Here is a 27,378-nt window from a genome sequence, read left to right on the forward strand (position 1 = left end):
GCACACACCTAAATATGCAATTATCACACCCCTGGCATGTTGTACCAGGGGGAAAACCCAAAAGTTCAAGACACAGCCAGGATGGAGCCAGACAGGCATAAGAAGGCAGCTAAGAAAGAGCCCATGGTCTCTGCACCCATCATGGCTCCAACCCACTGCCACCTCCCAGCAGACCCCCAGGTGAAGCACATCAATCCACAAAGCACTGCAATATTTTTGATGCTATCTCACATCTTCAAAAGCAGGAACTGAGACTGACTGACCCCTAGGACATGAAATAAATAGGCATAGAGGAATATTAAGAAATTCTCAGTAGACGGAAACCAGTGTAGCTCTCACCACAGTCCATTCCCCCCTCAACTCTTTTACTAAAATGTTATTCCAGCCTTCAACAGACAAAAACGTTCTTTGGGGGCTTGTTTGTTAGCTTAGGTCAAGTAAGAGAGATACATTTTGACTCATAAGTACAATCTTCTGTTAAAAGAGAAAGGTTTCTCGGCCTGAAGGCATCCAACATCTAACATACCAAGCCCAATCGGTGCTCAAGTTTATCCCAAGCGTCAGTGCCACGGAGCAAAACCAATCTGTTTAATAGCCAATAACCAGAAAAGTAGCAGAACTTGACAAGAATCTCCTCAGTTTCACAAAACTGCTTCTTAGCAAAACAGAATACCCCATATCAAGAAACACATCTGCACCCAAAGAGAATTAAAGAGGCACAGAAGAGCTGAATTAGAAATGCTGTTCCCATCCATTGTGACTGTATTCCCATCCTTTCCCTCAGGGCCAGTCAGAGCTTCACAGAAATATGAGAGATACTGCTCTCTGTGTCCAGAAATAGCATCTCAGTAGGAAATCCCAGACAATACTGCTGGGTTCCTCACCACAGCACCGTGTCTACATCTCTCTAGGGGAAGGAATCTGGTCGTTTTTTACTTCTGGGCTATTAGGCAAAAAATCTACCAGTACCATTTTGTAACAGAAGCTGACAGTTTAGAGAACTCTACTTCTAAGAGACAGCAGAGATGATCACTTAATAACACAACTCGGCCCCGTTGAAATCAAGAGTTTTCTTGCCACCAAAAGACACACCTGTAAAGTAGAGCACTTCAAATTCTGGCACTTACAACTCGAATACAAGAAGCATCTGCAATATTATCATCAAGAAACCAGACTATGCGATATTCCAGACAAAAGTACACATTGAAATTAGGTTATTAGAAAGGCATTTCATTAAATCAACACAGACAGCAGATAAACAGAATCATTAGGCTGTACATTTTAAATTTTGATCTGAGCCCATACCTTTAGCTATTCATGCTGACTGGGGAAGCCAGAGGACTCCAATATCACACAAAATTAAGACCTTTCATATGCCAAGCAGAACTGCACAATGTTCAGAAAAGGCAGCATATAAATAACAGTAACATTTTATTCCATGGCAAAGGCTTATGACTCAAGTTTACTAATTCACATGACATTTAAAGCCATCAGTTTTCCATGGCATCTGGTTCAGAGCAGATTCTTCACCCAAATGCAGACTTAGATGGCTTTTTCTTCACTTCTTTGTTCACATAAAGTTTATACCAATCAGAAACAGAATAGGAAAATACTGTACAGCATTTAAAACCCAGTTTTGCTTGTCTTTTGGGCACTGCTTCGAAAGCACTAGCAAGCAGAGTGCAACATGCACAGCTTGAAATGCAAGTTGAGTTGCAAGCTCCATACCCGTGTGAAGGTGAGGGAGCCTCGAACTGTGGCACCGTGCTGTCCTCACTGACTGGGGAGTACAGGCCGCTCATCTCCTGAAACAGAAAGCCATGTCACATCAGAACTGACAAAACACGCACGTTTAATACATGTGTTCACAGAGTACTGGTGTTTTCCTCATTTTACTCAGCTCTTACCTAAAAATCTTTACTATCCCTGACATAACACTGATTTTCTTCAATTTTTTTCAGTTATCATTCCAATTGAGTTTCAAAAATCTTACAGCTGTGGCACTCAGTGCTTCAAGAGTGGCAGTTTTGGAGCTTCTACTCCAAAAAACCCAACAGATTTGGTTCTCATCCAATTGCCTCTAACCCATCTCCCTTAAACACACAGAACAAGCAAGCTGTAACTGCATTTCTGAGATATGTGCAAACTTATCTAACAGCCTTCACAACTGGAAAGTAAAGCTGGATATGGGTCATGGCAAGAACAGCCACAAAGCAACAGGGCAAAGGTGGTGCCACAGACTTAAAAGAGGATCTATCAATCCTCTGTGGGACAGCTGCACAAGAGACAAACTTCACACATAAACTTGGCTTTGTCCATCCCAGACTAAGTCACTGCTGTGTACCCAGTGTGAGACTGTCTTTCATCTGTTTGGGAAATGGAAGCTATGCAGGATGCAGCAGCTCATTAGTTGAGGGGCAAAGCATTCTCAGGACAATTACTACTTGGGCTTTCAAATTCCCACTAGGTGCCTATTAGTTGGTAGGTAGAAAGAAGGATATTTGTGAGAAGAGAGATCCCAGGCTTGAGAGGTCAAAGGCAAGGTCACCACCACACCCCAGGAATATACCCCAGCAGCAGCCCACTGAAATGCCTGATTAAAGAGCAGAGAAGCAGGTAGCTGGATGCTCTTCTCTGAGGGATCCCACAGCTTTTGGGAACAGTTTCTCCTAGAGCTCAAGGCTTATTTTACCAGTCTGAAGAAAACATGCTAAGGTATATTTATTTCACCAAAGCCAAGAAACATTTAGGAAAAGAGGTCTGAAAAAATTCCAAATAGCTATCAGATAAATGGAAATTCTGGCAGTTGTCAAGTCATATTTATATTTTGCCAATTCATCAGCGCACATATTAATTGAGGGAAGAAATCTCAAAAGCTTTTGGGAGGTAGTTGGGAACACATGCTGACTGCTCAAGGTGAGCAAGAAGCGAGAAGCAAACAGGCAAACTGATTCCCAAAAAGGTTTAAGGGAATGGTATTTTGAGAGGTGGCAGTCTGATGTATTCTGAAACACCAGCTTCCTACTCCAGGATTAAACACTAGAATGATTACAGGAAAGGACCAAAGAGGAACCTAAAGACTCAATGAAGACAGGATTGCATTGATGGGTTTACAAATTCTTGGAGAATAATTCTTAGCAAAAATGTCAAGAGATTCCCATCATTAAGGAATTAAGAGAACTGTATCAGGAGGTAGCAGGAATCAGTTTTGACATGCAGCAGGAGCTGGTTTTGTTCCTGGCCAGTCTCTCCATAACAATCCTGTTGTGAATCCCCAACACCTCCCCATTTTAAGACCTGCATGCTGCTCAGATTTAAACAGCCTGTGCAGAACACTGCAACATACAAAAATCTTAAGTTCTGATCAATATGCCAGCTGCTGATTTCTAGCAACTACTCTAAAATACTTACTACTACAAAGAAATGATTATATAAGAGCTACCAAACTGCAGCCTGAACACATCAACTAAATGAACAAATTAAAGAAAGAGCATCATCTGTTCATTTTCCCATTACTGACTTAAATGCCATAAATTTAACCCAGCAGCCTCACAGCAAGGCAGACAGCTTGATGAAAATGAAAAATTGCCAGAGTCAGAACAATGTCTGGGCACCTCACCTCTACTCGTTTAATATCTTCTTCCAGAACACTTAGCTCCTTCTGGATCTGCTCCAATTGCTGTGGATAAGAGAATGGGAGAAGTCTAAATCAATCTGCACTGCACCAGCACCAAGATAAATTACAGTCTTTCCAGAGAGGAACCTGAACTATCTTAGCTGGTGTGCTACACAATTCAAAAGTCACCAGGCAGGAAGTTCAAATGCACAGATTAACCTAAGTGTGCACATAAACCAGATTCAAGACAAAGCTTATTATTTAGCAACAATGCAAAAGGAGAGCATGAGGTGTTTTGATGTCAATCACAGAGACCCACATTATCCAAAGTAATACTGTTATGCTCCTCTAACATCTCTCAGGCAAGGTGTAACTGGCTTGTAAACACCGAGTATAGAATCACAAAGTGGTCTGGGTTAGATGGGGCCTTAGAGATGATCTCATTCCACCCCCTGCTATAAGCAGGGACACCTTCCACTATCCCAGTCCTGTCCACCCTGGCCCTGAACACTTCCAGGGATCCAGGGGCAGCCACAGCTTCTCTGGGCACCCTGTGCCAGGGCCTCCCCACCCTCACAGGGAAGAATGTCTTCCTAATATCAAAACCCACATTCTTTTACTTTAAAACCATTCCTCCTTGAACTGTCACAATTAGAAAAAAACCCACCATGAACAACATGATCATTTCACCCTTCAACTAAAGACAAAATATTTTGCTAAAAGGTATTAAGACTAATTCTCATCCTAGCTGTTAACCTGTCACTTGCCCATTTAAACTTTGTCATTAAGTTTTTGGATTGGAAAAAACCCATTATGACCAGAGCAAGATTTGCTCCTGGCACTGAGCAAGCACCACATGGTATCAAGGTATCACTTCTTCCAAAGGTGTGGTACTTACCTTGGATTACACCATATACTCGAGTCAATTTGAGGGCTATACCTGAAAGGGTCGGAAGAAGACTTCCCCTCTCACCAGCCAACATTTCCTTTCCCTTCCTTGTGCCACATGCAACATCTTCCAGGTTTTCAGTCAGTCAGCAACGTGGCTTTGCTCACCTCGAGTTACTGAAGCCACAGACTTGACAACTGTTTACACCTAAGCAAGGACATCATCTACTTACCTGCTTATTCAGCAGGTAGGTCCCACCCCAACACCCACAGAGCCTATACCCAGCCCTGCAGGGCCCAAACACACACACGCTGCTCTGGGTGAGAACTCCAAGTCTGGACGCAAACCGACAAAACTCAGCTCCAGTGCAAGTCTGCTTCACTGAGACACAGAAATGAAATAAATAGATGGAGAACTGGAAGTCCACCTGACTCTCCTGAGCTCCCAGTAAAATTTACAGACAACCAGCAATGTGGCCTGTGACCAGAAGCATTTGCTGATTTAAGTCCACTGAAAGCTTACGCACAACACATTCTCCAAAGACAAAACAAATTTTTGTACTTTCAGCTTTACAACAGAATATTAAACTGCCCAAATCCAAAATAACTAGTTTGGCAAGACATATTACTCTTAGTATGACATATTCCAAAGAATATCTGGCAAGCTACTCCTGAAAACTTATTCACTCAAGTGCTTAAGTTCAATCCTTTAAGTGTCAGAAGGTTTTGCTTAAACAAAAAAGCACAATTAAAACCCCTCTTATTGTAAAGCATTCCAAATATGTGGGCTCTACATTAGATAATCCACCATTTCAATTCTCCTTTTAAACACTAACAAAAGCCTCTGTCCCTGAAAACAGGAGAAGGAAGGACTGCTGGGCCCACACCTATTTCTAACATGGCTGCTTCTTTGGAATGAGATGACATTATAAACGTGTCCTAATCTCTGTACTCTGAAGGTTTCAGTTTACATTTAATTTGAGGCACAGACAGCAGAAATTTAATGGTTTAGAACTAGACTGCCACAGATAATTTACAAATCACTACACCATAACAGATAATTCCATTTTCACTTTCGGAACCTACAGCAAGAATAGCAGGTGGTGCTGTAACTCCAAGATTAGTGGTAAAGCTAAGTGACACTTGCACAGCAGGGGTCCTGCCTGAACTCAGCTCTAGCAAATACCATTAGTCCCCCACACTCATAAATCCCATTTAAAAAGAAGTTACAAAACCACTTACAAGTTCCAAAATTACAGTGAGGAAATCAGCTATTCTACAATGTACTGGCTCACAGCCAAACTGGACATCTGAAAAATAATTGATGGTCGCTGACATCACATAAACAGGATACTTTTTATAGGAACAAGAGCAGAGACCTTTTATTGGCCAGCTTTCATTAACTATTGCACACAACCAAGAGCATGAGATCTGGGACTTTATTTACCAATTCTTCCTTCTAGTTACAACCTACCATAAACTTACCCAACAGTAGCAGCTCTAAAATGCAGGCAAGAGTGTGTCATGCTTATTTTAGGAGGGAGTCTTCTCATGCCATCAACATAAAATAAGTTAATGCCCACACTGAAACCTTTGGGGTTTTTTGGTATGTTAGTTAAGTGTTTTAATCTATCAAAGACCTTAAATCAATCCACATTCATTCCAATTAAACTTTGAAAAATGAGACTACTGATTTATAATTGTCAGCCTTTGAGGGACATTTAAGGAAAGCTAAATGAATTATACTTCTTGCAGTATATCCAGATTTAAGGGCCTCTAATTTAATTTTCACTATTGGGCACAGAAAGCAAGCCAAGTCCTGTCCCAGTGATGGGCAGAATCACGCCTGTCAGACTTTGGATTAAGTCAGCAAAAGCACTTCCAATGAACACTGAAATGTATGCTAAGAGAGAAGCACACAGTATGAACTCTCAGACACAGATGCTTTCCTAGAAATGAAAAGGCCAACATGGACAAGGAGAAGGTCCTTAATTCAGTGGTTAAACCTCATAATTTCAACTCCAGAGAGTGAACTACAATAAGCAGGTGTGTAACACTCTGGTCCCATTTTTCACACATGAGCATATGTACAAAAGAAAAGCTATGACCTCAAAACTTTTTTATAATCCTGGAAAAGGGATTTCAGACTTTCAAGTCAAGAAGCTACCAAGAACTTACACAATGCTAAACACCAGGTCAGGGTCATTTTGGTTTTGGTTGGCCATCTACTAACAAGCATATCTGGGTACAGCACTAAGGTTTCATCCTGGAGCTTCCTGTTTTTCCTGGAGGGAGAGCCTCTTGGGAGGCAGCAACTTCCTGCTTTGTGTTTGTACAGCACGGACAACAAGCAGTCCTGACTGGGTCTCCTGGTGCCAGTTCTAAGTGTTTGCAAAAAGCTAAAAGCTCAGCAGAGCCTCCCAGTGCCACAGACACAGCCTAGAAAAACGCACAAGGGAAGGAACCATAGAGCCTTGACCAACTGTCTTTCCAATTCTAGAAAAAGCACAAACAGAACAGCAGGAGTTATTTTCTCCTTTATTTTTTGCAGAAATACTGCAAAATCAGCAGCACTATTCTAACAAGCAGCTTAAACAGCAGAGTGGATTCACGCTTTTTGGAAGCTCACAGCCCATATTATGTTCAGTCACACACCTTCAAGGCTCTGATCCAGACTCCCTGTGCAGTCATCACAATACACACCATAGGTCCACACGAACAGTGTCTATTACCAGAGGGAACATCATCTTCCCAGACACATAAAGCCATTGCACCAACCAGGATGGGTCAAAATCTATCACCTGCCCACCTGAGGAGGATAAACCAGGTAGTTGCTGGAAATAAACCCTTAATTCTGTCCCGTAACTTTATCCATCCAACTTCAGCCTCTTCCTACTTCTTGTTCTCCCACCAACTACTGCTCTTACGAACCACAGCATAAACTTCACTACCAGCCAACAGCTGAAACTTTTCTAAAGGTACCCAGTGGAATGAATTTCTATCTGTAGAATTCAATACCTCAATGACAATACACAACAAGATCAGTTTCTCTCTCTGGAAGTCTTGTCTGTCTCTGGGTTTTCTTTTCATTATTGCTTTGGATGCAGAGCCTTTTACAACATACAGGGCAACTATGGCATGGAGGTCATCTTCAGACCTTAGAGAAATTTTAGTCTTATACATTAAATCAAATATCACTTACTTGACAAAATACCTCTCTGTTACAATGTCTTTGCAGAACTAGAAGGAGGTGCAAGGTTTTTGTTTGCATGAAGACAGGAACACCTGAATCTCCACAAGTTTCCTAAGTGAAATATGGCATCTGAGCTTCTTAAACATGTGGACAGACCATCTATAACACATTATCTGCTGAGAATATTTCTTCTCTCTGATCAATACTTCCTCCAAATTATAAATGCCTCCTCATAACTGGGGAAAAGCTAACAAAAGCCTTGAGAATATCCAGGTTCTTTAACACAGAGAATTCCCAAAGGTAGGAGGAAAGAGATGCCTGGCTGATAAAGTGTTTTGTATCTTGAATTTTCCTCTCCCTCATTTACATCCTACAGTATGGAGGAAACATGCTCTGAAGGCTTAGTGATAGGGTCTGATAGAAAAGCCTGATGAGATAAGGACATCTGGGGCGGGGAACAAAGCTGCCTAAACAATTAGACTAATTGCCTTAGAGTCTAATACATCAGTAGTAGGTGCTACTTGGCTTCTTTCTTTGCAAGACCTCTCCACTGCAGCAAGGAGAGCCAGCTATTATATGCTGATACCACTATGGGAATTTTTAGTTTGCTGCTCACACACTCACTGTATCCTTGGTCTTCTTATCAATGCTTTTGGAGCTCACATCTCTCATTCAGTAACTTAGAAATGCAAATAGATTTAAAATACCAGGTAAGTGCAGTGGATAGGGACCAGATTACTCTAGCTATAAATTCTCCTCAGCAGTCCTGAAATGTAACCAAGACCACATGACAACAAAAGAGCATGACTGATTTCTGGTTCTGTCACCTCCTCTTGCTTACTCATTAGTTCATCCATGTGTGTACACGCAGAACACAAGACTTGACAGGTGAAGTGATTAACACAAGGTAATGACATCCCTGGAGAACTCATGCTTATAATTCCCAGCAATTATCCCATAATAACTCCTCTTATTTTTAGTATTTAACATGCTCACAATATGGAGCAAGTGAAGACAGCTGGACAGAGACATGCATTTGAGGGTGCGAAGAACAACGATGATTCTGAAATGCTGAGCAGGCACTCAGTGCCACAAGCCTGAGACACTTCAGGATTATTTTTCTGTCCCAGGATGTTTAACAGCTAAAAAACAGCCTTGTGCATTAGCAGACATGAAAGAGGCCTTGTTTGTTAGACACGAGAGACTTAATGCCACATTGTTAGAAAGAAAAAGCCCAGAGAACATAAAAATGAAGTGACATCTGCCAAGGGAAACATGAACAGACCTAGAGAATAGCACCTGTGTAGCACTTGATTTGTGATACTAATCATCAGGCTCAGTATTCTCCTTCAGTAAGCAATGGTGCTGCTTGACAGAAATACCATCAGGTAGCTGAGCTAGCAATATTTTAGCAGAAATTATCTGTATGATGTATATGGCGGTGTCCAACTACTCGGAAACATTCAAATCCTGACCAGACAATTAGCAAGGCCTCTTCTTTAAAGTGATGAATATAAAAGTGGGGAGAATTAACTGATATAATCACCTCTCTCACAAAGTGTTCAAGAGGAAAGAACATGTGAACATTTAGAATTAACAAAGTTAAATTTGTGAAAGCATTTATGCAACACATGTATGAAAACAAGAATTTTAAAAAGTCACAGGTTGCTGCATTTGGTTTCCATGGAAAACAGTAATAAACACCCACCACTACCAAGTCATAATATTTCATTATTAAACTTGACCTTCCAGACTTTTTGGGTTCTTAATTTCAACAGAAGAGGCCGCTGGATAAAAAAAGAAAAACAACAAAAATGCAGAGTGTGCATTCAATTAACTGTGCACACATATGGAAAGGCACTCAGCCATGCTAAGTTTGCCTTACAAACAACCAACTGTTGTGGATGATCAATACATTCCTCCCCTCCAAAACTACCTGTTATTTGTTTGAAAAAGTATTTTTAAGCTTTAGGCATTTGTTTTCAACCTTTTCTAAGGTAAGACTTTTTTTTTTTTTTCCTATTACTATTGCCAAGGATTTGGGGTTTTTTGCCATATTGCTCTAGGTCAAAAAGAAAACAAAATACATAAACTTCAAAAGAAAAAGGACTTGCAAACATCTTTGTGCAAAAAACATGCAGTAAATTCCAGCTTGAAAGATCAACCTTTTGAAAAGTTACAAACAGATCAAAATAGCATTTCTAATAGAAACTCCTGCAGGTGCTGAACCTCACATTTATCTTCTAGAGAAATTATGAAAAGGTGACAAAGAGGCATTTGTCAAAAGACTTGACTGCACCAATATTCTGAAGTACAAGTCTAAGAGACAGTTTTCTTCTAGCTATAAACCTACTCCAATATGCTCAGAAGTCACCATTTCATTAATGCAAGAGAAAAAAATACATAACTTATGAGTGAAGTAAGCAAGGAGGGTTACAGGTGGTTAATCATCTGCTCTGAACATGTTGTGAAATGTTGTACAAGTACACTAACTCTAAGGCAATACCTGTATTCACTTACAGAAGTACCTTAGTCCCTATGTAAGAACTTGCAGTATGTAGTAAATTAAACCTGTTAATAAAATCTTGCAATGAACAGTACTCAAAGAGGCAAGTTAGGAAGCAAAGTTACCATGTTCCTTTAAACATTTAAGCCAAAAATTAGAAATAAGAACTCAGGGTCATAAATAAAAGAATCTTTTTTATTTATTAAGAACTTATCTTCACAGCTATAGCTTACTGAGTGAAATTGCATTTACTAAAACCAAGTCTGAATTAAGAAAGGAAAAAAGGTCATGTTCCTCCCCATAATAAGGCTGCTTGTGTGACTCACAGTGATGTGCAATACACCACTGTTCCAAGGTCCACACATGTTCCTTGGGCTCCCTCCTCCATTCTTAAGCAGTCACCTCTCACAGCATCAAAAGAAACTATGGCGAACTTTGCAGCTCTGATAACCTTTACTGCATTGTTAATATGGTCACTTAACCCCCCCTTCTCACCTTCCAAGCCACCATCTCAGGCTTTCTGCAGTCTGGATACACCACCACTGTCATAACCCAAACAGTAATTGCTCTATTATCCCCACAGAACTCCCTCCAGCCAGGGGTGCTTGCCACAAGCTCCACCAGCTACAGGGAGGACCTTGTCACTTACCAAAAAGGAAGCATCAACTGGTGTCATTTACTCTGTGCGTAAACTGACTGCCCAAGACAGATTTTGATACGTGGAGCTATCCTACTGACTGGTCTGTATTTTCCATCCATCTACCCACTGATTTCTATCTTTCTTACCCTTATCAAGTGAGAGCAAAGACTGCTACAAGTCTGACAAGTCCTCATTTCCCTCAAAATAAATGGCAAGGCCAGACACTAAGCGCTATACCAAGGACAGAACTGACAGGCCTGCACAGAAGTCTTTTGAGATGTGACAGCCTGCATTTCATGTTGGAATATAAAGGGGGGTACAAAATAACATTAGAGGAAGTCTTGGCAACAGGGGGAATGCATAAGCAGGGATATGGAGGAGCTGAAATAAACTATATGTCCCAATTGCCTTCAGGATGTTCCGACAGCTGTTTTCAGAGGATCTGCAGCCAAAATTAAGTTTCTTTAGCCTTAAAAGGAGATGTTAACCTTTAAAAATTATTACTAAAGAGATACAGATGCAGATTAAATGGGAAAGGTTTCCCAGGTACTGAAACTCACAGAATCAAGGTTGAAAGAGACCTTCAAGATTATTTAGTCCAACCACCACCCCAGTACCACCATACTAACCCCTAAACCATATCCCCAATCCATATCCAGATGCCTCTTGGACATTTCCAGAGACCGTAACTCCAGCAGCTCCCTGGGCAATTTACTCCAATACCTGACCACTCTTTCAGTGAAAAAACATTTTTCTAGTATCTAATCTGCACCTCCCCTGGTACAGCTTGAGGCCATTTCCTCTCATCCTTTCACCCGAGACATGGCAGAAGAGCCCGACTCCCCCATGCTACAACCTTCTGTCAGGTGGTTACAGAGCAATGAGGTCCTCACTGAGCCTCCTTTTCTCCACACTGAACAACTCCAGCTCCCTGAGCTGCTCCTCCTAAGACGTGTTCCAGACCCTTCACCAGCTCTCTTGCCCTTCTCTGGGCTTTCCACAACCGTTGTTGGCTTTGGCCATGGATATCTGTTGGTGGACAGACTCCAGACTTGCTTTGGAATGACTCCATAACCAGATCCTCAATGCATTCTGGACAAGGCTTCTTACATCCATCACATTTAAATGGTTTCAAGCTTGACCTTACAGTCACACTGTTGGGTCTTGTGTTCTTCACATCTTTTCTTAGAAACCATGGGCCACAAGAGAGCTCATCTTTCTGCTGTGTTCATGATCATTTTTCTAGGTTTCTGGGATATTTGTGGTGTTAGGGTTTATGCATTGCATGACCTTATAAAGGAAGAGTCCCAAACCATGAAAGACTGTATATGTGATTATAGAACTCTCTCATATTCCTTGAGACACTCATTTTAGGACAAATAAGGAAAAAAGCACAGAATATTCATTCTTTTGTGTCACCACGTTAGTCATGGTATTTGATAAACTAAAGGAAAAAACTTGGTAGTGAAAATAATTTCACTCCTTCCCAATCTTTGATGTTTTTTCTGTGTTGGGAAAACAATCTTGTTTCAAGAACTTGACGTACATTTACACCAAAGAGTCTCTATATTCCCACATGCTTCACCAGTGTGAGACGAGAAGGCAAATGATTAAAAATTGAAGCTGTCACACATAAAGAGATTAATTTTCCTTCAAACCCATGTGTCCTCTGTCTGAGATTTCCCCAAACATGCCTTGAGTTGTTCTTTGCAGAAATAATGCCAGGCTAACACATCACTTCAACAGAAATGCACTGGGAGACAGCAGCAGACACCGCCTCACACACTGAAACACAAAGGAAGTTACCTCTCGTTTGTTTCTCCTGGCAACTTTAAGAAATTCCATAAGGATCTGCAATTGGGCAGCATGGGACTCCTGCAACACAGTAAATAAGGAAGCATAACTCTTCCATGGACATTAAGAGAAACAAATATTCATTTTACACACAGAAATCCACACAGCACAGAAACATTTAAAGGTTAGCAAGAGAAAAATAGCTTAAGGCAGTTTTAAAAATGGTAGTTTTGCTTTATCTCACAGGTCTTAAGGTTTTGTTTGGTTCACAACAAGCTTTTATGCAAAGGCAGCAGTCCTTGTAACAGTTCTTACTAATAAGTTGAAAAGCTTCTTTTTTTCCCTTTGGCTACTGCACCCGGAATTGATTTTGGAATACAGGTTCCTCAGAGACTCATTGGCTACCCCGGAAAATCATCAGCATCCACTTCGTGATCAACACACCAAAGGATGAAGTATTTATATAAAAAAACCGCCTTCCCCAAAATAAACATTTATGTTTATGTAGAAGTTACTGCTGAAGAGTTCTCCAGAGTGGAAGACAGCAATAAAGTCACTGATGAAATGAAACCATCCCTTTCTAATGTTTTCCATAACAGGTTATTTACCTCAGCCATCAGCATAGTATTTTCACCCAAATTGGCCAAGAACTTCACAGGACATGATAAAGAGAACCACAAGAGGAAAGAAAACTAAGACCTATATTCCAGCATTAATGCAGCCCTAATCATCTCCCAGCATTCCAAGACTTATTTGCACAACCTATCAAAATATTTGTTATTAAAGGACTGGGAACACACACTCAAAAGGGATCAAGACATAGGAGCACAGAGAATCCATTAAAGGCAGAGGGCACAGGGAAAGTAAAGACATTAGAATGCAAGAATACTACTTTTCTGAGGTTATTTTCTCACTCCCTATGCTCTGACAATAATGAAAGTGAACAAGTAAAGCTAGGCAAGAAAAATGCTTTCAAATTGTTCTTTAAATGTCAGGTGTGGTTTCGCTTTTTAGGCTTAGCATCCTTACAAGATATTCACACTCAAAAATACTCATCCACCAAGTCATATGCCTTCTTTGCTTCAGATTTGTCATAAATAATACAAAAAGGCTTGCAGAGAAAAAGAAAAAGTAAAGTTTCACCCTCTTTTTCCCTACCATAACTTCACTGAACCACAATAAATATATTTACAAGTCCCCATGCAGGAAGGCAACATAACAATTTTGCTAATAGGCAAGCGTATTTTGGGGTTACTTACTCTCCAGCAGAAAATCAAGTTGTAATTATTGATTCTGTAGAAGTGAATAAGTTAAGCCATTCCCAATACAACTTTTCCTCACCTGTTTTAAAGCACTGTCAAAATCCACCCTGCTACTCAAAGTTCACTGGGTCAAATTCTGTAATAATCCAGTCTAATTTACAAGGTCTGGTTCTCGTAACTTAAACAGCATGGAATGGCCAAATACACAAAGAACTACCCCAAGCCAACTACACTTCAGTTAAATCATACCAACAGCTTGCTTCGTATTGGATAAATCTTCAAACCAGCTTCATAAACAAGAGATCTGAACTTTTCTTTCAAGCATTAAATATTGAAAAAGCCTTCAGGAAAGGTGGCCATTCAGATGCTGTAGGTTCCAGCAGAAACTAAAGGGTGTGATCCTTTTCACACCCTTTAATCTATATTCTGGACTTCTTCATGCTTATTACTAAGATCTGACATTTACTTGTGCAACAAAATTAGCAAACTTCCTCACGTGCTTTTCTCTGTTCTATGAGTCATGGTCACTTATCCTTTTCTATTTTTTCTGCTTGTTTATACAACCCTGCCAGCAACAACATTATAAGCATGTTATGTGCATCCCAGCTGAAATGTTACTTCACTACAGAGGTCAGCAAAACGGTCACCTTTTAAACACCAAAACACAAGAGAAAATACTGAACAAATAATTCACCAATAGAATCTTGCTTCTGGGAAAAGGTATCAAAAGAAAAAACTTCTAAGTACACAGTGTTCATTTAAATAAGAGAAACTTCTTACTGCTTCCAACTGCTTCTTCTTCTGCACCAGCAGCTCCAGCATCAGGTTGACATTGGCTAAGTCAAGATTGTCTTGATCAGTTCCCAACAAATCTTGAATTATCTGCCACCTGTGGCCATTCTAAAAAGAGAACAAGAGGTGTTGGAGAGATGGTGAGTCCAAGCCATCCAGGGCTATATAAGCCATCCAACAACAGATATTGAAAGCAACACAGCAATATTTCATCCCTTTGTAAAACTGCAAAACAGTTTTCATGTAGCCAAATTCCCAGTTCTCCCACGTGTACAGGATATGGCTCCTCTGACCTACTGTGGAACTGCTTATCTTATGATAAGCAGTGCTTATGAACTGTGCTTCATGAACGCATAGTTGCTGCTGCTGGGAAAAGATTATTTCACAGCAACAATTTTATCTGATTTGTGCCTCAGTTTCTGAGAACATATTTCTGTGGGGAGAAAAAAAAAAAAATTTACCCAAGCTTAGTTGCATTACATCTGAAATACCTTTATGCGCCAATACCTTTTAATTTTTTTAAACCCAAGTAATAGGTAAAACCCTCATGCTAAACTCAAATCAAAGAAGGTAGTATCAGCTTATTTGTTCTACTGTTGCCTCTCACACTACTCCTCCTAAGCCTAAGGGAAATGTGAAAGCTGGGAAGAAGATGGAGCTCATCAGGTTGATCTCATTTAAGCTGCTTGGAGCTGTGGAGGACTCCTCAGAGGGCCAAAATACTACTACACAGCCCATTCTTCCCTGCTCTTTTCTCTTCTTCTTATCAATAAAGAAAGAGGAAAAAAGGTATCTTTAAGCACAGGAAAACCTGAATAATAGGTTAATGATAGTACAGCCTTACATCAAAAAGCCTCATGAACCAACAGGAACAGATGAAAGGTCTAAAGAACATCTAAGAAACAAGGCTGGATTAAAAAATCCTGTCCTAAAAAATCTATGACACTAAATCAAGACATTTAAATTGGAGAGAATTAGAAATGCCAGCCAGTCTAAATTAGGTATTTTCTCAGCAGCTGTAGCCTTTATGTATTAACTAGATTAAGATAAATAAAATACGTAACATCCATATAGAACACACAACTTTTTCTACAGCTCTCAACAGAACCTGTGGAAACTACTCAGGCAAAAAACTCAATTTCCATCTGCAGTAACTGGAAAACAACCCATGATTTTTGAGCAAGTGAACAGGATTTGAGACACATTTTAACATACTAATGCACTAGTTAATTGTACTACTGCTAAACTACTCAGAGGCTCAAACATGCCTTAACATGATTTCTTAATGAGACCCATTGCATTTGCTGCAATGTGTTCTTGGATGACTTCCCTTGATACCAAAAGTAATACAAGGCACATTAAAGAACAGGTACAACAGCAATGTAACTCTTTTTATAGATGTCTGCAATTTTTATTTGCTGCCAAAAGGTAGGCACAACACTGTTTGGGGCACGAAGTCATGGTAGATTGTCCACTTTTTGGTAGTTGTCAAAAATAGGTGCATCTACAGGCATAGCTTTTAAAGAGTAAAACCAGTTTCCAAGAAGCAATTGTACATGCCTTCAGGTCAGTTGTGTGCACTTCAAACCATACCCAGCTTATGCATATTTTATATTAAATATAGTATATGCATATTTTATAATGAATATAAAAACTTACTGTGAGTAAACCAATGAATCTTTAAAGAATGCTCTTTTCAAACACTGACAGCACTGGTTTCTGCAACACAGCCCCTAAATTAATACCACTTTAATATAAGCTTTTAAAAACAGGGGCTCCATGAGTTTTAATATTATTTTGCAATCTTATTTATGAATTACAAAAGACAAGGATGTCAGACATAGCAGGACAAAGTTTTTTGGCTCATGTCACATATTCTTTTCAATCTTAATGTACAAGAGCATCCACTGGTGCTGCAGAGAGGTTCTGATGGACTGAGGACACAGATCACGCTCTGAGATTCCATGACATGAAGCAAGTCTAGAAGATATCCAGGCAGTTTTCTGTGGCATCTGAACCAGAACAGCAGACTCCAAACGCATCTTTCTCCCTCTTGTGGTTGGTATTAGCCTTCCTCCAGCTTCCCGATAGAACACAGCTTCTCACATGTGATCAGACAAGCCCGTGGCACTTCTAATCACTCACTGCTCTCACTGTAGCCATAATTTCCAACACTGAACGAAAATGATTACCTTTAAACAAGTGTACTTCCATGGGCAGTTTCCCAGGTTATATGCAATACATCACAGGACACTTGCCTATGCTAACACAGCTTGTCTCTACACATATTGCTGGCAGGAAGAGCAGGAGTTAACGAGGTAGAAGGGATCTACTGCCACTGATATTGGTATTATGCCCTCTTAAAGCAAGTTAAAGCATCAGCTCAACAGCGCAATCTCTTGCCAGGTGCCAAGTCATTACAATTGCTGCACAGAATCATTAAATAAATATAAAAGTAAAAAAGTTGGAACATACGGTGCTACTCACTGAATGGTCCAGTTTGAGTCTTTTCTCCTCAGATCTTTGCTTCTGTTTAAGAATTAATTCATTAACTAAAAAACATAAATAAGATGTCAAAGAGATGAAGTTCACCAAACCAGTATGAGAGATTCCACCTCAATATTTTTTACTTTGGCTATTAATTCCAAGATGTTTATCAGTAATTAAAACAGTGGAAGATGTCTCCACTTTTTTCCTTACCGATTTATTCCTCGGTGGTTTGTTGTAACATACATAAAGACTTTTTACAAATCATCAAAAATACAAAGCCTTGTATTTTATGTATACATTCTCCAAATTGATTCAGTTCCTTTTTCTAAACACCCATGGTTCCTTGAGAAAGTTTTTCAGCTCCAAGGCAGAAGTGTATCACAGAAGAGTAGGAGGGAGATAAATCAGGTAATGTTCTATTATAGGCCAAAATAAACAAGCACAGCTGAATAGCACAACTTTTTCCTTGAATTACTATGTGCATTTTTAAAGATATATTTTTGCTATAATTTTACACCAATCTAGTGAATGGTGCAAAGAGGAAGATAACTTCAGTCCTTTGCATACATATATACACAAGCTCTTCCCCCTCCAACACATGCCTCAAATCCCTGGACACCGGGGTATGGAAACACTCTTTGGCCCAACATGTACTCCAAGACCTGCCTCAGCACCATCTCCAGCACAACATGATTAGGTCTAAATCAGAATGCCCACTTCTGAAGCATTCCTTGGCTACTGTGACTTTGCAGACATTTACTAATAAATGGGTATCTCAGCACATGAAATCAAGATTTGCTTTAATTTGGGGTTTCACACTGCAGTGTGTTTCCTTCAATCTTTTCTCCACGAAACTAACTTTTAAACTGTATTTCCACCTAGCAACATTTCCTCCCTCTGTAAGAAGCAATTAGGATTGCATATAGGTGTATGTATGAATATTTTCTCTGTAGCTAATTTACACCTACATCCATCATACGGGCCTCACTACAGCAGCCAAAATAGCACAGTATCTAATACAGCCTCTGCCCTTTCAGTGTCCAAGCTTTGTAAACAGGGCATGTTCTTTATTATTAGGCAGACAAGAGTGCAAAAAAACAAAAGTAAAGAGAGATTCACATCTCTAGCCACAAGAAAAACAGCTTTGCTTTTCATAGTATGGAAACAGCAGCAAGTTAATCTCACTACTGTCACTCAGCACACAGAGCTGCTCGAGGCAGTGCAGTATTAGCAATTTATACTACTAACCTTCTCTATATAAAAATGACAACCAAAGGGATGATATTTGGATTCTGTTTTCAACATCCAGAAGACTGTAATTTACAGGATAAATTTAGAAGTGCCTGCCTTCCTTAACAAAGATGTTTCTCATGCGAGCAAGCCTAAAGCTCACCTAAGAAGTTGGGATAAAGATGATCTATGTTGTCCACAACATAGTTGCATTTGGGACATCTGTTATTGTCCTCCAGGCTCTGGTGAATACATTTATAGCTGTTCAAAAACACAAAAAACAAAGCAAGTGAGCCCACGTGAAGGAACAAAGCATAAGCACAAGGTAAGTAATATCAGCCTTAGACAAGGTGCACTGTTTGTGTTGCCAGCTAACAACTGTGCTGCCAAGAACCTACAGTGGAGTCAAAATGTTCCAGTGTTTGAACTCAGAGTGTGCTACAGCAGAAAGGCAGCAAAGTTTTCTGGCAAGGATTACAAAAGGTAGTCAAGTACTCCACTCTTATTTCCCTGAGGATTACTGCAATGTGGATACTTCAGCCCCAATACCATCTCAAATTCATGCTCCCCACTACTTCCACAGGCAGAAGTAGCAAACAGATTGAATTATTCAGAAACAACTCTTCTAGATTAGCCAAATACTTAGCAATCTACATTAAAAGCATTTTAGGTAGCTGAGCAGAGGAAACACCTTCACCAACTTCTGGTATTTCCCCCCACCCACGGCTGCTTTTCTCACTATTGGTGACTTAAGAGGTGCTCTCTCTTGAGCTGAGGCACAGAGGAATGAGAAGATGCACTTTAGCATCAGGTTTAAGCATCTCACTAAGAACCTGCCTGATGTCAGCTCCTGAGAGACACCAGGTGGTAACATTGCTCCACTCCTTCTAAATAAAGATATTTCAATGCTTCTCATCTTGGACCTCTAAAAAGTTACAGGTCACAGGGATAAAGTGTTACCACAGAGGGCACAAAATCAGCTGTTATCTCACGTGTTGCAAGTCAAAACTCCTCTGAAAGTTACCTGAATCTGCTGCTTGAGGAAGTACTTTATACAACTATGATATCACTTCTTATAAAGTTTATTTCTAATTAGCAGGCACTGTAAGAGTATAACATAGACAGGACACTATAGCACATCATGGTTCAACATTTATACCTCCCACATATATCTCCCTACGGGAGAGGAAGAGCAGCAGGTGGTCCCAGGAATGCCCCTGAAGGGCTCTTACACTTCTCCATGAAACATTTGCTCCTCGTGACAGCCAGAGAAAACACACTGAAAAGTAAGTGGGGCCAGGCCAATTCAATACAAGGAAAGCCTGGAGCATATCCTCTCTTACAAGGTTTAAAATAATTGCAAAATACAATGTACAAGCCGCTTCAAACTGTGCATGGTCTTGCACAAAGGCAAGGAAGAGCTGCCAACATTGCTCACAACACTTCTATACAGGTGATGCCAATAGAGGTAAATTAACAAACTGTTCTGACTTGGGGTAGTGGGTGTTACCAGCAGTTTATGAACATTTGATTTCTCTACAGAGGAAATACGGTGGCACAGCACTATTTCGTTAAGACACTTAGTTGTTTTGGTTTTTTGTTTTTTTTAATCTAACAGGTACCCATCTTCAGAAAATTTATTTCAACCTCTTTCTTCAGTGTAGGGACAGAAGACAGAAAAGAAACAAACTCAGAAGGAAACGGAATCACAGCAACACCTGTCTGCACATGCTGTAAGAGATGGACATTTTATGCAATACAAGAAACCAAATATTACCAGAAGCTGTGTCCACATTTCGTCATGTAGGCTTCCTCAATCATATCAAAACAGATGGGGCTGAAAACAAAGCAAAACAAAAATCAGAAAGACGTCTTTTTTGTGTTAAAAAATGAAGAAAAGTATTATTAATTCAAAGCAGCCACCTAATTATGGTTCGGTAATAATCTTCTATATGTAAAATGAAAGGACACAGTAGTGCAACAGCAACCAAGCAGTATAAAGATCAAAAGGGCAATCAACAGTTCTTTGAACTCTCAATGATACTGCAGTTTGCTACAATTAGAAACCAGGTAAGTGTTCACTTAGGAGCTTTTAACACCTGCAGACAACCCAAACAAAGCCAGAGAATCTTCAAAAAGCAAGGCTGCAGAAGAACCTTCTAACTAGCTGTACTAGGTTTCAAACAAAATGTAAAAAAAACTGATTTTTTTACATGAATAGACAATATATTTATAAATTATACCAAAACTAGTTTCTCCTTCATTTTTTTTCAGCCAATAGCTATCTATAATTTTAAAAAGTGGCACAAAGAGGAAGGGCAGATCAGAAATAGTAATGACGTCATGAGAACAAGGACTAATAAGTGGGTGGAGAAGGTGCCAGCGAGGGGGTGTGCCTGCAGAGCACTGCCAGGGTTGAGGCTGCAGGAGATCAGGATTAAACCAACAGGCAGCAGGTGATACAAAGCCAAAGATGGGAAAGGTAGAATAACTAGTTAGTGACCGAAGCACAGCCAGATCTCTGGGAGGGATTGCCAAGAAGCAAGCAGGGACCTGAAGAGAAGGATGTGCAAGCAAGCAGTGCTCCACAGAAACCTGAGCATGACGAGAGACAGGAATCCAGTGAGATGGGTAGGGGAAGAAGGCTGGCTCGTCAAGTGTCTCTGATATGTTTGAAAGGAAAATGAAACACAAATGAAAGAAGAGGAGAGCTGCATCCATCATACTTCCAGTGACTCCTACAGCTGCTCTCCCTGATAACTGGTGAGATATGCTCTCACGTACATATTCATCTCCAGGTCTTGCCAGCTATCCAGCAAGACGCCATGGGCAGCAACATCACAATTCTGCACGTAACACATGGATCAGCTGTGTCACAAGCTTCACCTTGTTTTCAATGCCTTACAGAGATCCAAATGCTCTCCTCTCACTCCCACAAGTCCACAACAATCTCAGTTCTGACAAGCTTTCACCAGCACTTGCTTTCTTCAGATACAGCCTCCTCCCACCTTCTGCCAACAAGACAGTTCTCACCGAACGAGCTGTTAATAAACTGTTAACAACTTCTGCAAAGCAGGAATCTTTATTGCATCCAAAACCCAGATCAGACTGAAAAAAGCAATGCTTGTCTGAGCAGGGGAGAGGAGCACCTCCACAGAAGGCATACCCCCATTCTGTAATCTATTTTAGAGTATACTAGTGCTTGTTACCCCAGTGGGAAGCAGTTACAAAAACAGGAGGGAGGAAACACCTCTTAAATACTTATTAAGCCCATAGAGATGAAGCTGTGGGCTTGCTATTGCAAGCCCCCCTCTGAATCACCCTACTGGAAAACGTGGTTGTCGTGAAAGGTTTGTCCAGCCTAACATACAAGCCAGGGTGTCTTAAATATTCCACCAAATCGCCTGTATAGACACAACATAAAGGCAAACGAATCAAGCCAGAATGCTACTCTCTGAACCAACTGAGCCATCTTGAAAGAGGCCTCAGCACCTGTCTCTCTTCCACCCTGACAGACCTTTCTCTACACTTGTTTTGAGTAGCACCAACTTCAGGAGCTCAAGTCACCTTTTTCAAGTTATTTAGTTTCAAGGCACTGTTTAGTCAGAATGAATTATGACCAAGCTCAGCCAACGCGGGTGGATTATTAGCAGGAGAATAAGGCATCTCTGAATTCTAGTAGCTGGCATTTAAAAGAGGAAGTCAAAAACTTATGGTTACATGAGTATCTAAGGGTAGTTTTTCCCCACTGGCACCGGTGGGGAGCGGTTTAATTTCTTCACCTTCTTCTAGTGATACTGTATAACTGAGGTATATGCTCTGTGTGTCATGTTAGAAACTGCTATTCCCCACAGGGCCAGATGTGATCCTTCCAGCACACTCCTAACACCCTGCAGCAATCAACAAGGCTCCTCTGTCTGCAGGAGAACATCACAAATTAGAGCTAAAATAGGAAGATTACCTCCTAACATGCCAGGCACACGAGATCACTGTTCCCAAACTACTACTTCACACCAGTTTGATTGGAGAAGTGACAGCCAAAATAGTTGAGAAAAAGCAAACAGAGCCAACAAATGTAGTTATTCAGTACCAGGGACATCATTTAATAGTACTGAAGTTTCCATTAAGAACTGTTTCCCCCAAAGTGCTCCCTGACTTACAAGGGGAAGCAAGATTGATATATTTTAATACTTACTGAAGCCAAGCTGGCTGCAACACATGAAAGTTGCTACGCACCAGTTGTCTGAAGTTAATCTAACACAGAGGGAAAGTTAAGAAAGAAGTGGAGTGACGGGGACTTGAGGCATACTGCAGTTTATAGTACACACTGAAACAGGGAAGCAGAAGCATGATGAAATCAAGACTTCTATGTATGAGGTAGCTTATTTTCTACTTGTCTTAAGCAGCAGAATCAGGTTAAAAGGATGCAGATGACTTCAGCAAGTCAAAAATGTCACTGATCTCTAGGAAATAAGGCATCAGTATCTGATGAAAATTATTTTTTAATCCAGCACTGCAAAGGCTTACCATTCTTTCTCTGCAGGGCAGACCTCAAACATTTTAAACATCCATTTTAACCAAGTTCATGGCTCTAAGTTTTGCCAGTTGTTTTCCAGGCACCTCTCAAGAGTGCTAACATCACCCTACTGCTACACAAACACCCGGCTGAAGTGGTCACTATGAAATTTAAACACACTTCAACAGCAAACAAGATTCATTATAGTGCCTGCCTCCTATTCAGCTTCTCTGTGGTGTAATTGGAGACCAGGACTTGCTGCAGGCTCTGTCCTTCCCATGGAAGGTGGCCAGATTAAAGATCACTGCTGCTAGAATCTCCTCAATAGGAAGCTCTAATATAACAACGGATAGTAACACTCCTTGTACATGGTATGCAAACAGCTTGCTGTGTTTTTAGTTTGTGACTTCAGGGCAGATCTGCAATATTCCTTACTAAAACTGCTTTCCAGACCACAAACATGGGAACAACTACACTCAGCCCATGCCTGGATTAACAGGTAACCAGCTGAGGAAAGAACTGGTTTTAAAAACCTACGAACCTGCAAGTCCAGGTGGCATACAGCCCTTCCCACAGCTGAGCTGTGGTGTTGGGTGTACGCCTCCAGATCAGCATGCAACACCCCCTCTGCCATATATTATTTGTGCCAGAGCTCAGAAACAAGGACTGGTACGAAGCAGCCATTGGAGAGACGAGGAAGATCCGCTCCATCCAGGGAGCAAAGCAGAGAGTAACTGGTTTGAAAGAGGTTTAGTCAACCACTAATTGGGAGGGCTAATACAAGGCCTGGGAAAACTAAGCAATTACATTGCTGGGCAGGAGAAAATCCTCTGATTAGAGGATTCCCTTTCAGACACTCTCCAGGCAAGTGAAAAGACACCTGGCTACAGGAACAGCACAAAAATACCTTTATATTCTGCTTCTTGCACTACAAGAAACAAACTTTTCCCTTTTATAATAAAGTTGTCCAGAAAGTCAGACCTATTTGCACTCCCGACTGGAGTTACACATTTCCAGGCAGAAACTGACATACGCCACAAACAGGACGCATTTGCAAACTCCTGAGCATACACTTGCTAAACATTTCACAACCCAAAGTAGCAACACATGCCAGTGTTTACCTTAGAGCCTCTGCCTCACTTGAGACAGTGCTTTCAGAAGACAGGCAGGGAAGTCGCACATATTAACACTATTGAGGGCATTTCCACTTGCACCTTGACTTTCAAAACTCACCAAACTTCTTTACTCTTTCCCATCTTCCATCTGCTACAGGCATAATCTGCCACTGAGTTTACAGCTGTGGCTAACAGCAACTTACAGCTCATGTTCATAAAAATTATCAGGTGTTCTCTGCATCTGGCAGCATCTTGAATGTGTCCTTACAGAGGCAAAAAGGGCATATGAGAAACTTCTGTTTCTCACACTGAGATATGTAAAGGTTGTTTAAATCAATTATTTAAACTTACACACACACCTGCCTTCTTGGACATTGCTCAAAACTCCAGAGCTGTCCAGTTCAGTTTATTTCTACATAACTGTACTGCTAACTCAAATAAAAAAGACGGACACTGTAATTTGAAGCTAGAACAATAATAAGTAAGAACAAGCCCTTTAGCCCACAGAAACATACAACAGTGAAAAACCCAACTATAATCATTGTCTACTCTCAAAACTTCTGACCCACACTTCAGTATGTTCAATGTGGCTCTTGTAAATACCAAGAAAAGACATTTTGCCCTGATTACTACTAGGCTGATTTCTTTCCTCTCACTTGTTCTGTCAGCAGTGCTTCTCAATGAGGAGAAAACGGCTAATTACAGGTTCTCCTTGAAGCATGCGCAGTACTTACCTGCAGAAAAAAAACCAAGAACCTCAGCTTTTTGAACCATCTAAAAATATGTCAAGTCTACAAACTGGTTATGGGTGCAATTTCCTTTGCAAACCCTTCATTTCTACAACAGACAACAAAATAGGAAATAAGAGCTGACTAGAAAGGGCAGGGAGCCATGCTGGCAGAACACTACTGCCAGAGTGTAAGAGTAGAGGGAACAGAGGAGAATGGGCACTTGTAAATGTGTTCACACCCCATGACCAGAAAACCTGTGAGCAACAGAGCTCACATGAAGAGCTCTTAAATCCACCTAACACGGCCTAGAGCCAGAGCAGGCCATCAGCTGATTACAGCAGTCCTCTCATCCCCATTCTGCTACTGAGCAAACGACTAACTACAATAGGAAGCAGTAACTTTTGACTACTACTTATTCTTAATAAGAATTACTTACTGTTTTTTCTGCCACTCACTTCTTAGCAGCTTCAGGTTCTCACTTCAGTAGCAAGGGTATTTTCTATCAACTCTGCTAAACGCTTTACAAGCTGTAAAGTTAAGCCTACAGGGTTTTGAGGCAATACCTGTCCTGTGGGAGATGCCTCACATCCAATCCTCACCTGTAAGTCAGAGCTTAAGTTAGAGCTGTCAAAATCATCTTGGAAGCTGTGGCCTACTTACCTTCTTCTTTTTTTTACTGTTTTCTTTCCATACATGACTTTCCTACAACTTGATCTTTTTCCCACTACCTCTTCCCTGTTTGCCTTTCTCAGATTCAAACACCCAACCTTACTTCCTGTTCTCACATTTTAGCACATCCAACCAGCTACAAAAATCAAACCTAGTCCTTATGTTGGGAGGTTTGAAACCCACCAGCAACGAGTTCTCTTCAAAACTGCAAATTGCCAACAGTCCTCAAACCATGTCGCAGTGGGCCTTAGTTTACCAATTCTGTTGAAAGGTGATTTCCAGCTATGAGCTACAGCTCTGGCTGTTAGAAAAACAACATCTGAAAAATGTTTATCCCATCACAGAGGAAATTCCCTACTAATCTGGTTTTAGGTGCCTGCCTGACACAAAACTTGTTGCTGTTTCAAACTAGACAATCTTTCCCAGCAACACAGGCAAACCAAGCCAGCTTTGCTGGAGCTATCAACCATCACGAAGCTCCTTGGAGTAGGAGACGGTGTGCCCCATCCCAAGGGGTACTAAATCCTTCACTGAATCCTCTTCCAAAGACAGAGGGCTCCAGACCACTCGAGGTCACATTGTCCAGGAAAACAAGGCAGTTGCTGTGTTGTCAGTATGCTGTGAGGAAACATCTCGTGCTGCAGGGCCTCTCCAATAATTTGGGTGCACTCAAGGAGGAACCTGCCAAGAATAACCTGATTTTGCTTAAAAATAGAGAGGGTGGAGGCAATGCTGCTACACAGGGCCAAAACCAGACAAAATCAGAGAATCAGTTAGGTTGGAAGAGACCTCTGAGATCATCAAGTCCAACCTATGACCCCACACCACCACGTCAACTAGACCAGAGCACTGAGTGCTACATCCAGTTGTTCCCTGAATAGCTCCTGGTCCAGGTTGCTGCCTCCCTGGGCAGCCCATTTCAACATATAATCAACCATTCTGTGAAGAAATTCTTCTTAACATCCAACCTAAACCTCCCCCGATGCAGCTTAAGGCTGTATCCACGTGTCCTGTTGCCGGCTGTCAGAGAGAAGAGTCTGATCCCCACCTGGCTGCAACCACCTGTCAGGGAGTTCTAGAAAGTGATAAGGTCCCCCCTGAGCCACCTCTCCTCCCTAGGCTAACCCTCTCCCCCCCCAGCACCCTCAGCCGGTCCTGGTGCTCCAGCCCCTTCCTCAGCTCCGCTGCCCTTTTCTGTACCCACTCCAGCACCTCCATATCCTTCCTGAATTGAGAGGCCCAGAACTGGACACAGGACTGGAGGTGTGGCCTCGCCAGAGCCCAGTACACAGGGACAATCACTTCCCTAGTCCTGCTGGCCACACTATTTCTGATAGAGGTACAAAAGAGGGTAAACCCCAAAGCCAGAAACCCCGGAGGGCAGCAGGCGTTCCAGCGCCAGGAGGGGCTGCCGCCCGCTCCCTCCTCCCGCCGCTATTCCACACTCCCCAGGCTTCCCGACGGCATGGCGGCGCCCCGGCTTCCCCCAGCGACATATCGCGACATATCCCGCTCACCACACGAAGTCGTTGCTCTTGTCCTCGTAAGAATTGATGAGCCCGTTGCAGAGCGGGGTAAGCAGCGGCCTCTTCCTGCCGCCGCCCCCCGGCGCCGCGGAGGAGCCGCCGGGCCGAGCCGCCCCCGCCGCCAGGCGGGCCAGCCCCGCGCCCGACCCCGACACGGCGGCCGCCACCAGCACGGGCCGCGCCGCTGCGCCGCCCGAGGAGGACGAGCCGGGCGCCATGGCCGCCGAAGAGGAGGAGGAGGAGGAGGAGGATGAGGAAGAGGAGGAGGAGGAGGCCGGTGTGGCGGCGGGCGGCACAGCGGGGTGCGGCGGGCGGCTGCCCGACATGCCGAGGCCGGGCAGGGCGGAGCGGCCTCAGCGCATCCCCGTGCGCGCGGGGACAATAAAGTTCCTTCAAAGAAAAAAAAAAAA

General features: G+C 41.7%; 1 protein-coding gene across 2 annotated transcripts in view; it reads right to left on the bottom strand.

The window, feature by feature from the left end:
- The window catches only part of COP1 (COP1 E3 ubiquitin ligase), a 124,503-nt gene extending 97,131 nt beyond the window's left edge, over nucleotides 1-27,372 (bottom strand). Inside the window, exons 1-8 of one of the 2 annotated variants that reach the window (XM_042033833.1) lie at nucleotides 26,960-27,372; nucleotides 20,189-20,248; nucleotides 18,575-18,672; nucleotides 17,179-17,243; nucleotides 14,680-14,799; nucleotides 12,650-12,718; nucleotides 3,620-3,679; nucleotides 1,729-1,805 (exon numbers count right to left, since the gene is read on the bottom strand). In XM_042033833.1, the coding sequence (XP_041889767.1) occupies nucleotides 1,729-1,805; nucleotides 3,620-3,679; nucleotides 12,650-12,718; nucleotides 14,680-14,799; nucleotides 17,179-17,243; nucleotides 18,575-18,672; nucleotides 20,189-20,248; nucleotides 26,960-27,294 (884 nt within the window). In that variant the 5' untranslated portion in view covers nucleotides 27,295-27,372. Of the gene's footprint in view, nucleotides 1-1,728; nucleotides 1,806-3,619; nucleotides 3,680-12,649; nucleotides 12,719-14,679; nucleotides 14,800-17,166; nucleotides 17,244-18,574; nucleotides 18,673-20,188; nucleotides 20,249-26,959 lie in introns of both variants that reach the window. The other variant, XM_042033832.1, reaches the window with a different exon arrangement.
- Between the last annotated feature and the right edge of the window lie 6 nt (nucleotides 27,373-27,378).

Source organism: Corvus kubaryi, unplaced genomic scaffold (assembly GCF_017639235.1).
Source record: "Corvus kubaryi isolate FWS band 111438036 unplaced genomic scaffold, C.kubaryi_AGA036_p1.0 37361, whole genome shotgun sequence".
NCBI classification, from domain to species: Eukaryota; Metazoa; Chordata; class Aves; order Passeriformes; family Corvidae; genus Corvus; species Corvus kubaryi.